General features: G+C 39.1%; 1 protein-coding gene across 2 annotated transcripts in view; it reads right to left on the bottom strand.

Moving 5' to 3' along the window:
• asmtl (acetylserotonin O-methyltransferase-like) overlaps positions 1-12,923 on the bottom strand; it is a 54,999-nt gene that overhangs the window by 23,310 nt on the left and 18,766 nt on the right. For both annotated transcript variants that reach the window (XM_072576915.1, XM_072576916.1), the window contains 4 exons: positions 12,133-12,180; positions 6,023-6,087; positions 2,729-2,793; positions 106-214 (listed from right to left, as the gene is read on the bottom strand). In XM_072576915.1, the coding sequence (XP_072433016.1) occupies positions 106-214; positions 2,729-2,793; positions 6,023-6,087; positions 12,133-12,180 (287 nt within the window). The remainder of the gene's footprint in view (positions 1-105; positions 215-2,728; positions 2,794-6,022; positions 6,088-12,132; positions 12,181-12,923) is intronic.

The following is a 12,923-nucleotide window of genomic DNA, read 5'->3' as shown; positions in this document are numbered from 1 at the left end:
GTTTTGCTTTATGAAATACACTATGTTCTAAGATGGAAAACGCTTTACAATATTGTGCACCTTTAGTGTGTTTCATGTGTGAATTAGTAAAGCATCTGCACATACATTGGCTCACCACTGTGTATGTACTCCCAGAGAAGTTCCTCAGATAGATCTGAAAATTTTACTTTTGTTTCTTCGTGAAAAACAGTAATTTTGGTCTCCAGTTGGTTATCTGGAACAATAATGTTGGTTGACATTACCATTTTCAGTTTCTCTACTTCTTGCACATGGGATTAAGTATTATGTTAATACCCTGTATAGTAGCAGCATACTGATTGATAGCAAAATATGTAGATTTGAGTTTAGTTAAAAATTAGGCCCATTCTCTCAAAATAAGCACTGAAGATATTCAAACCACACATAATTTTTGCTCTACAAACTTCCTCTGAGCACAATGGATGCAGTTTGAAATAGGGTTCTGTGTGGACAGCGAGTTAAAACCTTTGCAAGAGTGACTGACTGTGCATAAGGGAACCGCCCAGCTTGGTTCCATCAATTGTGATCTCAGGACATCTAAAGTTCCAATCATGACATTGAACCCACAAATGTGAGGTTGGAGCTGCTGTCATATAGCATGAGGCTTTGGACTAGAATTCTTTTGCAGGTTGAGCTCAGAGCGTTCTGCAGCAGAAGTAACAGCAGGATTTCAAGAATGGCCGAATTTTGGTGATGGACTGTATCTACCTATAGTCAAAGAACTCCCAAAAATGTAATATTTTGCCTGATTTCTATCTTCTTCAATACTGGAGAATATTTGGAGGGCACAACCACACGGTAGTGTCACTGGCAGCACCTGTGCTGGAGAAGGACTATAAAGATCTTCAGAAAATGTGTCAGGGCTGAATTATGATCATGTAAGGTTTAAACAATTCGCATTTCCTTGAGTTTAATAAGTTGAGGTGTGATCTAATCAAGAAACCAAAACAAGTTGGAGAAAAATAAATATGTGAACTGGTTGATTGTAGGCATTTAAAAAAAAGGAGACAGGCCTGACATTCCTGATGAAGGGCTCCGGCTCAAAACTTAGATTTTCCTGCTCCTCGAATGCTCCCTAACCTCCTGTGCTTTTCCAGCACACACTCTCAACATTAAAATAAAAGGGCTCATACTCAAAAGTTAGAGTGAGGCTATTTTTACTTTTCCAAAAGTCATGAATATGGCAAGAATTGAGATCTGTAAAGCTTGGCCAGGCTTGATTCTGTTGTGTTTGGAAAAGGAAGAGGTGACTTTAATGAAACATAAAAGAGCGAGAAGGGTCTTGATAGGATGCATTTGGAAAAGTGACTTGCTTGTGGAAAACTGTAAAATTAGGGTCACTATTTCAAAAGAAGAGAATGTCCATTTGAAACAGATACAGAGAGGCTTTTTTTTCTCACAGACAACTATCTTTGAAACTCTCAGATCATAAGACAGAGAGGTAGGCCATTCTGTCCATCAAGACTGTTTCCACCATTCAATGAGATCGTGGCTGATCTGTTAATCCTTCTCTCCACTTTCCTATCTTTTCTCATAACCTTTGATTCCCTTACTGATTCAGACTCTATCCCAGCTTTGAATGTACTTAACAACCCAACCTCAATCCTCTGTAGTGAAGAATAGAACAGATTCACCACACTCAGCAGAAATTCCTCCTCATGATCTTAAACAAATGACCTCTTATTCTAAGGTTTTACTCTCTGGTCCTAGACTTACCCACAAGGGGAAACAATCTCTTTGCATCTATCCTGCCACATCCCCAGAGAATCTTATATGCTTCAATAAGATCATCTCTCATTCTTCTTCATTCTAATGAGCACATGCCCAGTCTACTCAACTTCTCATAAAATAGCCCCTCTCTATCTGGTATCAGCCTAGTGAATCTTTTCTGGACTGCCCCCAATGCCAGTGTATCTTTCCTCAGATAACGGCTAAGATTTGGCAAAACCTCCTCACTTCAATACACCATTCCTTTTGAAATAAAGGCCAATAGCCATTTTGCCTTTTCAAAGACCTGCTAAATTTTATGCTAGCCTTTTGTGATTCAAGGATGAGGACTTCAAAACCCCTCGGTTGTGTAGCTTTCTGCAGTCATTCTCTATTTAAATGAAATTCAGCTCCTTGATTTTTCCTGCCAAAGTACCATTAACTCACATTTTCCCACATCATATCCCATCTACCAAGCTTTTGCTCACTCAATTAATCTGTCTATATCCCTATCTATAAGACAATAGATGCAGAGTTCTTGAATACTTTGAAGACAAGACAGATAGATTCTTGATAAACGAGGAGGTAAAAGATTATTCAAGGTAGGTGGACATGCCAGCAATCAGAACAGCCACAATCTTACAGAATGGCAGAGCAGGGTCAAGCGAAATGTTACTGCTGCTCCTAATTCACATGTCCATATATACTAAAAGATTATTGGAAACATGCATCTCTGTTGTGGAACAAAGAGAAGTGAATGGAAGTGACCTATAGATCAACCGTCATCTAATTACATTGCAGGACAAGTTCAAGTGCTTAAACTAAATTTCATGTTATTCAAGTGCATGGCAATTTCTTTGCTTTGAATTTTGTTAAAGCCAGTTATTTAAATAAATGGTAATTAAAGACATAAATCAAAATTCAATTTACAGGTTTTTTTAAAAAAATGCACGTCAGTTTAACATAATCAAATAGGGAACAAGTAAACATTGAAATACATTACCAATTTTGCAGCTGCAAAGGACAACAGCAACCCCAGTGAAGACACTATGCTCTTTATTACTCAGTCTAAACAACAGCAAAGGGAAAAACACAAATTTACCATAAGTGGCAACAGCTTGCAAATTAAAGAAATTTTTAAAATGCTTACAAATTATACAAAAGCAAAATACTGCAGATGCTGACTATCCAAAATTAGAGCAGAAAATGCTGTAATGCTTAGCAGTTGAGAACATCTGTCGGGAGAGAAACAAAATCAACATTTCAAGTCACTGATGTCTTCACTGTTGATGAAAGGTGACAAGAGTCAATAATTTAACTTTATTTCCCTCATCACGGATGCTGCCAGAATTGCTAAATATTTCCTAAATGTTATCCTGCGTTGTTCTCTCTCCTCAACTCCTCTGCAGTCTTTGACAGTCAATGACGCCATCATCCTCCAATGCTTCTTATCTATTGTTCAGCTCATTAGGGTTACCCTTGCTTGGCTCCCCGTGCCATTCTCACTTGCAGCCACATACAGTGAGCACTGCCTTTCCTTACCACTGTGGCATCATGGCCGCCAGAGTTTCTCACAGTCCTATTATTTGGTCCCCTCTTATTCTTCACCTGGATGCTGAGGTCAGTCTACCGAGACAAGGCAAAGGACGAGCACTAGGTGACTTGCTCTTTCACAGGGTGGCACAGATACAGCAGCCTGAATGGTTATGGCACAGAAGGAAGCCAAGCCATCATTCCACAATTTAGCAGAGCAACACGGATTCATGAATTAGAAATAGCTTTTCACAAATCTGTTATTGTTCTTTTGAGGGTTAATTGTGATAATGTAAAAAGCAAAACCAGTGTAAGTAGTTTATTTGGATTTGCAAAACATGTTTGATAATGGGCCACACAAGAGGTTAGTACACAACATATGAGCATGGTTTTGGGGTAATATAGTAGCAAGGATGAGGCATTGCACACAAAACAGAGCAGAAATAAATTTTAAGCTTGGTAGGTTACAACTGTAAGTGTCATTACTTAAGCCTCAGATACTTATAATCAATATTAATGCCTTAACAGAAAAACATAAGAACTAGGAAGAGTCGGAGTAAGCAATTGAGTTTGATCTGCCATTTAATACAATCACAACTGATTCTGTCTCAGTCTCAACTCCACTTTCTCACTTGATCTGCTTTAAACCATTACAAATTCAAATCTGTATATCTCCTCCTGGCATTCATTGAGTGCCCCCATACACTCTAGATTAGTGAATTCCAGATACACAACCCTTTGAGAGAAGTCATTCCTCCTCAATTATTTGAAACCTGCTACCCTTTCAGCCTAAAACTATGACCTCTTATTCAAGATCACTCCTCAAGAAGAAGCATTTGCCTTGTATCTACTCCGTCAATCCCCTTCAGCATCCTTTCCACATCAATTAGATCTCCCCTAATTCTCCATAATTAACAAGTATAGACCTTAACTGCTCAATCTTTCTTCATAAGACAAATCTTTTATCTCTGGAATTAACTTAGTGAACCTTCTCTTATCTGCCTTCAATGCAGTTGAGGGGTCTGAGCGTAACATATCAAAGTTTGATGATGATACACTGTTGGAAGAGTAAGTGGTAAAGTGGATGCAAAGAGGTGTAAACACAAGTTGGGAGAATGGACAAGAACATGGCAAATGGAATACAATGTTCTAAGTATAAAACTATCTGCCCTGGTAGAAAAATTAAAAAAAAAAGACACTAGGGAAAAAAATTAAATTCAGAAGGACCTGCTAACCTGGTACGTATAAAGTAATGAGGCGATAATGAGGACTGTAGATGCTGCAGAGTTAGAGTAGATAGACTGTGGCATGGGAAAAGACACAGTAGGTCAGGCAGCATCTGAGGAGCAGGAGAATTGACGTTTCGGGCAGGAGTCTTCTCCCTGCCCGAAATGTTGACTCTCCTGCTCCTCCGATGCTGCCTGACCTGCTGTGCTTTTTCCCATGTCACACTTTATCTGCTTAGAAATTAGAAAATTAAATGATTTTCTATATTGGAAATGGATTGAGTACAAGAGGAATGAAATCTTACGACAATTAAAAAGACCCCTGTGAGGCCGTACCTGGTCTACTATCTATAATATTGGTCTCTGTAGCTCAGGAAAACCATGCTTATCCTAAAGTGGTTGCAACAAAGGTTCACTAGATTGTTTCTTGGAATGAAGATATTATATAATGAGAAGAGATTGAGTAGATTTACTCTACATTCTCTGCAGTTTAAACAAATGAGTTGTTATCGAAATGAAACATAAAATTCTTTAGGTGTTCAACAGAGTAGAGAAAGCTGAGAGAATATTTGCCTGATTGGGGAATGAGGAACATGTGATCAAAGATATAGTGGCGGCTGAAGGGTGATCTCATAAAAATATATAAAATTACGAAACGCGTGGATATGGGTAAATAGTCGGCATCTCTTTCCTATGGTGCAAATATCAATTCCGAGAGAGCACAGGTTTCAAATGAGAGCAGGAAAAGTGTACTGTGGTGTACTGTTCTATGTTCTAAAGCCATTTGGGCTCCAGTGAGGAGAAATCACTTCACCCAAAGAATTGTGAATCTTCAGTCTTGAGTTGCCGAGTATATTCGAGGCAAAAATTGATAAATTTCTGGGTACCAAGGGATGTGAAGATACTGGAGAAGGAGTATTTCAGACAGGAGATCTGACATCTTGTTCAGTGGTGAAGCAGGTTAAAAAAAAGCACCTATTTCTCACGTTCAATTTGAATCTGACCTTGAATCACATATCCCTCAAGCCTAATTAATGTCCCAGACAAATTAACACACCCCATTCAAATTCAGTCCACCTTCTTCTGAAAATTTCATTCAGACTTTATTTTGTCAACATCTTACACAATTTTTCCAAATGTTCTGTGCTGCAAACTCAAGTGGGGACAGCTTATCCATAACTATCTGGATCTTAGACAGCATTAAGTTCCTATCGTAGTTGTTGATCTATTTTGGTTCCCACTTCCTATATTAGAATACTGATCCTTTAAATCCATTCACAGACTTGCTCCTTCCTACCTCCCCTGTAACTCTGACCTTTTCAGTATCTAGCCTTAAGCCTGGTATTCCCTGCCCAACACCCTGCACCTCGCCTCCACCCTTACTACTATGTCTTTCAGCAAACCCTTCCCCAATTTTCACCCAGATGAAGTTTAGATCAATTCCTAACAAAGGATCTGTGAAGCACCTTAGAAAGTTTCTTCCAAGCGTTACATAAGTGGGCTATTCAGTCAGATGTGGGTGAAGAGAAATAACAAACCTTGATAGCATTGCGTGTGCATGTTGTTTATCTACAGGCTTCTCGAGAATGTCACCGTCAATGGACTGAAAAATGGAAAATAATTATAAGATATCTGATAAAGTAACCTCTATATTAATCAATAATTCACAGCTTCAAGAGAACTGTTTATACCATAACTATGCACTTGAAAACTTTAGTTTGTACTGTTGCTTGTGAAGCGAGGTCAATGTGGTAAGGAGGGGAAGCTGTTTGTTGGGTAAGGATACATGAGGACTAGTGAAGTTCCTCCTCGTACAATTGAGCAGCTTGCTGATACTCAAAAGAACTGCCATTAGGCATGTTATCACATTTAAAACTTTAAGCACAATGAAAGAAGAGAAGGTCGTTCAATCATCTTAAGCCTGAACCACTATGCAATTAGATGACGGTTGATCCAGAAGTTAACTTTCTCTTCACCTTGGTCTCAATGGTCTTAAAACACTCGACTGAAAAAAACATACAATCTCGGTTTTCAAATATTCCATTGACCTAGCATCAACAGGTTTTCTTGGGGAGGGCTTTGAGGGTGTGATGCAGGAAGAGGCAGGGTATAATGTGCAAGAAACAATGCCAGATTGTCATTAACTTTTATGCAAACAGCTAGGTCTTTGAATAGTCTAGCTACTGAGGTAACATTCCCTTTGTTCTGGACATTCCCCCAAGAAGAAACTGTTTCTCTACAACGTACCTAACAACTCCCTTGATTGTCCTAGAACATCTCAATGAGACAGTTCTATGGCCCAGAAATCCCAAGCCCACACTGTATGACTTGTGTTTATAATTCAGCTTGCTCTTGGAAGGGGCAAAATTAAAATAGGGAAATATCACAATTGGATCCAGCCCCCTTTCATGCCAAAGTTACCTGATTATTTTGCCATTTCATGGTAGGAAGATTAAAGCATTCATATTCTGAACAATTAAGCTCCTAGTTTCTAAATGACAACTCAAAAGCAAAAATCATGATTTAGAAACTTACAGGGAATAATTTTTCAGAATAGAAAATAAGGATTTCAATGATGCTTATATATTAAAAAGCTTGAATAATTCAAAAACAAAAACTATGCGTATAATTGTGTGAAAACCTTAATTCAAAAATTATAATTATTCCCTAAGCAAAGGCATACAAGCTAAGAAATACATCTACCACCAACGAAAATACACAGGGATACACAGGGCAAAGGAGATTTATAATATAGGAGGGTAATCCAAAATTAGTAGGTCTGGCCTGCCCTCCACAGATAATCTCGCATTTGCCTCTTTTTCAATATTTGTCCACTAACTCCTGAAAATAACAACAAGTAAGTTATCTTAAAGAGCAGTTTGCTTGTCATTTATTTAAATAAAAAAAATTAGCACAAAAGTAGGTCCCTTACAATCAGAAATAAGTTACATTACAAAGGGCAGCAAAGAGAAGGCAGATCAAATAAACACATATTTTGGTTCTACTTTCATAAAGAAAGACAAGCAACATTCCAAAAATGTTGGGCAAGGAAGGGTCTAGTGAGAGGGTGGAACAGAGATAAATTAATAATAGTCAAGAAATGGTTTTGGGGATATTGATGGGATTAAAGGCCCATAAATCCTCAGAGCCTGACAATCTACATCTCAAATGACTAAAGGAAGTGGCCTTAGAAATAGTGTAGGCATTGGTGATCATTCTTCTAGGTTCTGTAAAGTCTGGAACAGCTCCTATGCATTGCAGGATAGCTAATGTAATCCCACTATTTGAAGATGTAGAGTGAAAACAGAATTATAAATGAGTTAGCCTGATGTTGATATTGGAGAAAATATTAAGAGTTCATTTTAAAAGATTTAATAGCAGAGCACTTGAAAAGGTGACAGGGTCAGAGTAAAGCAGCGTGTGAGGTGCAGCAGAATCGATGTTTCAGGCATAAGCCCTTCATCAGAAAGGGCTGATGATGGGCTTACAACTGAAACATCAATTCTCCAGCACCACACTCTTGATCCTGATCTCCAGCATCTGCAGTCCTCACTTCTTCCAGGGTCAGAGTAAGCATGGATTTATGAAATAGAAATCATGTTTAACAAATCTACTGAAATTTTGAGGATGTAACATGTAAAGTTGATAAGGGGGAGTCAATGGATGCAGTTTAACATGGACCTTCAGATATTTGGGACCTTATCAAACACTGAGACTGGTATGTAAAATTAAAGCACATGGTAATAAGGCTAGTTGTACTGAGATGGCAGGAGAACTGGTTGGTGGACAGGAAAGACAAGGAATAAATGGGTCACTTTCCAACAACAGGCAATTTCTAGTGGGGTACTGCAGGGTTCAGTGCTTGAACCTGAGATATTCACACTATACATTAACGACTTAGATAAAGAAACTAAATGTGCAGGTGACACAAAGTTGGGTGGGATGGTGAACTATGCTTCAGTGCAATTTGGACAAGTTGAGTGAGTGGGCAGATGAAGTGTAATGTGAGGTTATGCACTTTGATAGCAAAAACAGGAAGGCAGATTATTATCTGAACCAAGAAAGTCTGGGGTTACGCAATAGCTGGGTGTCCTCATGCACCAGCAAACAAGCATTCAGGTGCAACAAACAGTTGAAGAAAGCAAACAGTGTGACAGCCTTCATAGTGAGAAGCTTTGAGTACAGGAGCAAAGGTGTCTTCCTGCAATTGTATAGTACTTTGGAAAACCACACCAGGAGTTCTGTGTGCAATGTTGGTCTTTTTATCTGAGGTGATGTTCTGATTATGGAACAAGTGTAACAAAGGTAGATCAAACTGATTTCAAGGTTGGTAGAATAGACATGTAAAGAGAAAGGATCAGTGAGAATTACAATCACTTAGTATTGAAGAATGAGGGGAAATCACACAGAAACCTATAACATTTTAAAAGAACTAGACAGGGGAAATAAAGAAAGGGTATTCCTGGTGAACAGGGAATCTATAACCCAGGGCCACAGTTTAAGGATATAGGACAGGTGCAGTGGTTAGCACTGCTGCCTCACAGGGCCAGGGACTGGGTTCAATTCCAAGCTCAGGTGACTGTCTGTGTGGAGTTTGCACATTCTCTCCACATCTGAATGGTTTCCTCTGGGTGCTCCTGTTTCCTCCCACAATCCAAAGATGTGCAGGTTAGGTGAATTAGCCATGCTAAATTGCCCATAGTGTTCAGGGATGTGTAGGTTACGTGCATTAGTCAGGGGTAAATATAGGTAAATAGTGTAGGGGAATGGGTCTGGGTGGGTTGCTCTTCGGAGAGTTGGTGTAGACTTGTTGGGCCAAAGGGCCTGTTTCCACACTGTAGGTATTCTAAGTTCTAAGTATTCTAAGGACAGGCCACTTAAAACAGAGGTAAGGAGAAATTCGTTCACCAGAGTATGCTGAGCCTGTACAACTCTCTTCCACAGAAAGCGTTTGTGGACAAAACATTGAATGCTTTCACTAAAATCTGAAGGTATGTGGACAAAGTGGTAACGTGACACTAAATTGGATGATTAGCTATGATCATGTTCAAGGACAGAGCAGGCTCGAATGGCCAAATGGTCAATCCTGCTCCTATCTTCTTTGTTTCAATATTTGTAAAAGGTCAAAGCAGGATATATTTCTCTTTACAAATGTAGGCTATACTGCTGTATATTTTCAGTAATATTACTTTTTATGTCCAATTTTCAACTTTTGAGAATTTTTGGCTAATTTTTATACAGTACTTTGCTTGATTTACATTCTGCCAAAGTTATTAACCTGAACAATAACCAATCAGACATAATTTGCTGTGCTTGCTGATACTCATTTGAAAATATTAAACTTTCACTGTGATGACAGATGGCTATCACATTTGTACTTTGCCCCTAAACTAGTTAATTTTCATTTAAACTGTCACATTTTTAAACATACTTCTGAAAGATGAATACTTTGTACTTTTAAGAGTTGTTTGGTAATACAGAATTTCTGGAAAAAAGACACTTTCTTCAAGCTTTTCATCTTACACTGATCAGGACATTCTCAAGAACACCTAGGATTCTCTGGGAAGCAAGGGAGGAGATTGCAGAGCCATTGGCCTTGATTTTTATGTCCTTGTTGTCAACAGGAATAGTGCCAGAAGACTGGAGGATAGCAAATGTGGTTCCCTTGTTCAAGAAGGGGAGTAGGGATAACCCTAGTAACTATAGGCCGGTGAGCCTCACTTCTGTTGTGGGCAAAGTCTTGGAGAGAATTGTAAGGGATAGATTTATAAACATCTGGATAGGAATAATGTGATCAAGGATAGTCATCATGGTTTTGTGAAGGGCAGATCGTGCCTCACAAACCTTATTGAATTCTTTGAGAAGGTGACTAAGAAGGTGGACGAGGGTAAAGCGGTAGATGTGGTGTATATGGATTTTAGTAAGGCGTTTGATAAGGTTCCCCATGGTAGGCTACTGCAAAAAATACGGAGGTATGGCATTGAGGGTGAATTGGAGGTTTGGATTAGGAATTGGCTGGCTGGAAGAAGACAAGAGGGTAGTAGTTGATGGTAAAGTTTCATCTTGGAGTGCAGTTACTAGCGGTGTTCCGCAAGGATCTGTTTTGGGACCATTGCTGTTTGTCATTTTTATAACCCCTGGAGGAGGGGCTAGAAGGTTGGGTGAGCAAGTTTGCGGATGATACAAAAGTCAGTGGAGTTGTTGACAGTGAGGAAGGATGTGGGAGGTTACAGCGGGATATAGATAAGCTGCAGAGCTGGGCAGAAAGGTGGCAAATGGAGTTCAATGTGGGTAAGTGTGAGGTGATTCACTTTGGTATGAGTAACAAAAAGATGGGGTACTGGGCTAATGGTCGGATACTTGGTAGTGTGGATGAGCAGAGGGATCTTGGTGTCCATGTACACAGATCTCTGAAAGTTGCCACCCAGGTAAATAGTGCGGTGAAGAAGGCATATGGCGTACTGGCTTTTATTGGTAGAGGAATTGAGTTCCGGAGTCCTGAGGTCATGTTGCAGTTGTATAAGACTCTGGTGCGGCCACATCTGGAGTATTGTGTGCAGTTTTGGTCGCCAAACTATAGGAAGGATGTGGAGGCACTGGAACGGGTGCAGAGGAGGTTTACCGGATGTTGCCTGGTATGGTAGGAAGATGGTATGAGGAAAGACTGAGGCACTTGGGGCTGTTTTCATTGGAGAAAGGAAGGTTTAGGGGTGACTTGACAGAGGTGTACAAGATGATTAGGGGTTTAGATTGGGTTGACCATGAGAACCTTTTTCCACGTATGGAGTCAGCTATTACGAGGGAGCATAGCTTTAAACTAAGGGGTGGTAGGTATAGGACAGATGTTAGGGGTAGATTCTTTACTCAGCGAGTCGTGAGTTCATGGAATGCCCTGCCAGGAGCAGTGGTGGACTCTCCCTCTTTATGGGCATTTAAACGGGCATTGGATAGGCATATGGAGGATAGTGGGCTAGTGGAGGTTAGGTGGGCTTGGATCAGCGCAACATCGAGGGCCAAAGGGCCTGTACTGCGCTGTATTTTTCTATGTTCTAACACCACTGCAAGGGAGCAACATTTTTGACTGTATGAATGCTCTCTTTGTACGAACATACGAATCAGAAAAAAATCTGAAACCTTGCATCTTCTAGGAATAGCTTACTGCTGCATTTGGAGCAATCAGTTTTAACTGCTCCCCTGACAGAGTAGCTGGTCAAATTCTATTATCCTTTGCTCTTTCATGGGATGTGGACATAGCTGACAGGGCCAGAAGTTGAAGCTCATCCCAAACTGCCCTTGAACTGCTTGTTTGGGGATATTTCAGGGGGCAGTTAAGAATCAGTCACACTGCTGTGAGACTGGAGTCCTAGATAGTACAGACTAGATAAAAGCAAGAGATTTCCTTCTCAAATGGACATCAGCAACACTAACAGGATATGATGAATCCTGTGAGTTCGTACATCATTATACTTAACTTTAATTTTCTGCAGTGTTTCACATTTAGGTAACAATTCCTTGAAACCAATAAGGAGAATAGTGATTTTCTATACACAATTTCTTGGCATACATATTAACTTTAAAATTCAAAGTAAGAATTCAAATGGAAAAATCAAGAGTTCATCTTTAAATTCTACACTCTACTTTTGCTTACCACAATAGTGTCTGCTCCAATGACGATATCTGGAGTCCTGAAGTGTTTCTGTTAGAGAAGAAAAATTCAAATTCTCTTAGTGCCATTTTTCTGATCAGTTGATTCAAACTGTACTTTCAGCAGTTTGTAGGTACAGAAAACTTTTTATTTACTGATACCTAAGGGACCAGGAGTGTGTCTGTTGATCAAATATTCTGGATAACCAACAGACCCAAATAATCAATGTAAAAACACAGATTATGTAACAGAGATATAATGCAAAGTGTATACGTATCATTGTTATACTTTATTTACAGCTTAAATCACTGAAACAATAATGAAATTTTGCCTTAAATAAAACTTAGCAGCAGAGAGCCTGCTCACTCACTTCCTGAACTAACTTTCTGGACATTGCAGGAAATCAGAAATTAAATCAACTGTTGAGATTTCACGTGTCCGTTTCATTGAACAAGTATATTTACATTGAGGCAAATAAATGTTAAAAACTCTATCAATAACTGGACAGAATAATACAGTAAATTACAGGTATTTGAAGTATGTGATCTTTGCTGATTTATCAAGAGTGCCGATTCATTGTGTGCACTTTAAAACAAAGTTTGCTGCACGTATGTTTTAATAAAAAATAAGAAGAGAAGACATTTTAATTGCTTTTTTTAAAACTGAATGGTAACAAAGGGTTGAATAAAACTAAGAATTTATTGACTTCCTAGTCAGAAAGTCATTACGGTTGGTAGTAATGAGCTCTCTTTTGTTTCTTCCTTACTGTTCAAGATTAGACTTCTAACCAGAAT

The sequence above is a fragment of the Chiloscyllium punctatum genome, chromosome 9 (assembly GCF_047496795.1).
Source record: "Chiloscyllium punctatum isolate Juve2018m chromosome 9, sChiPun1.3, whole genome shotgun sequence".
Lineage (NCBI taxonomy): Eukaryota > Metazoa > Chordata > Chondrichthyes > Orectolobiformes > Hemiscylliidae > Chiloscyllium > Chiloscyllium punctatum.
Note: the sequence above shows the minus strand (reverse complement) of the source record. Positions and strands in the feature narration are given on the sequence as shown.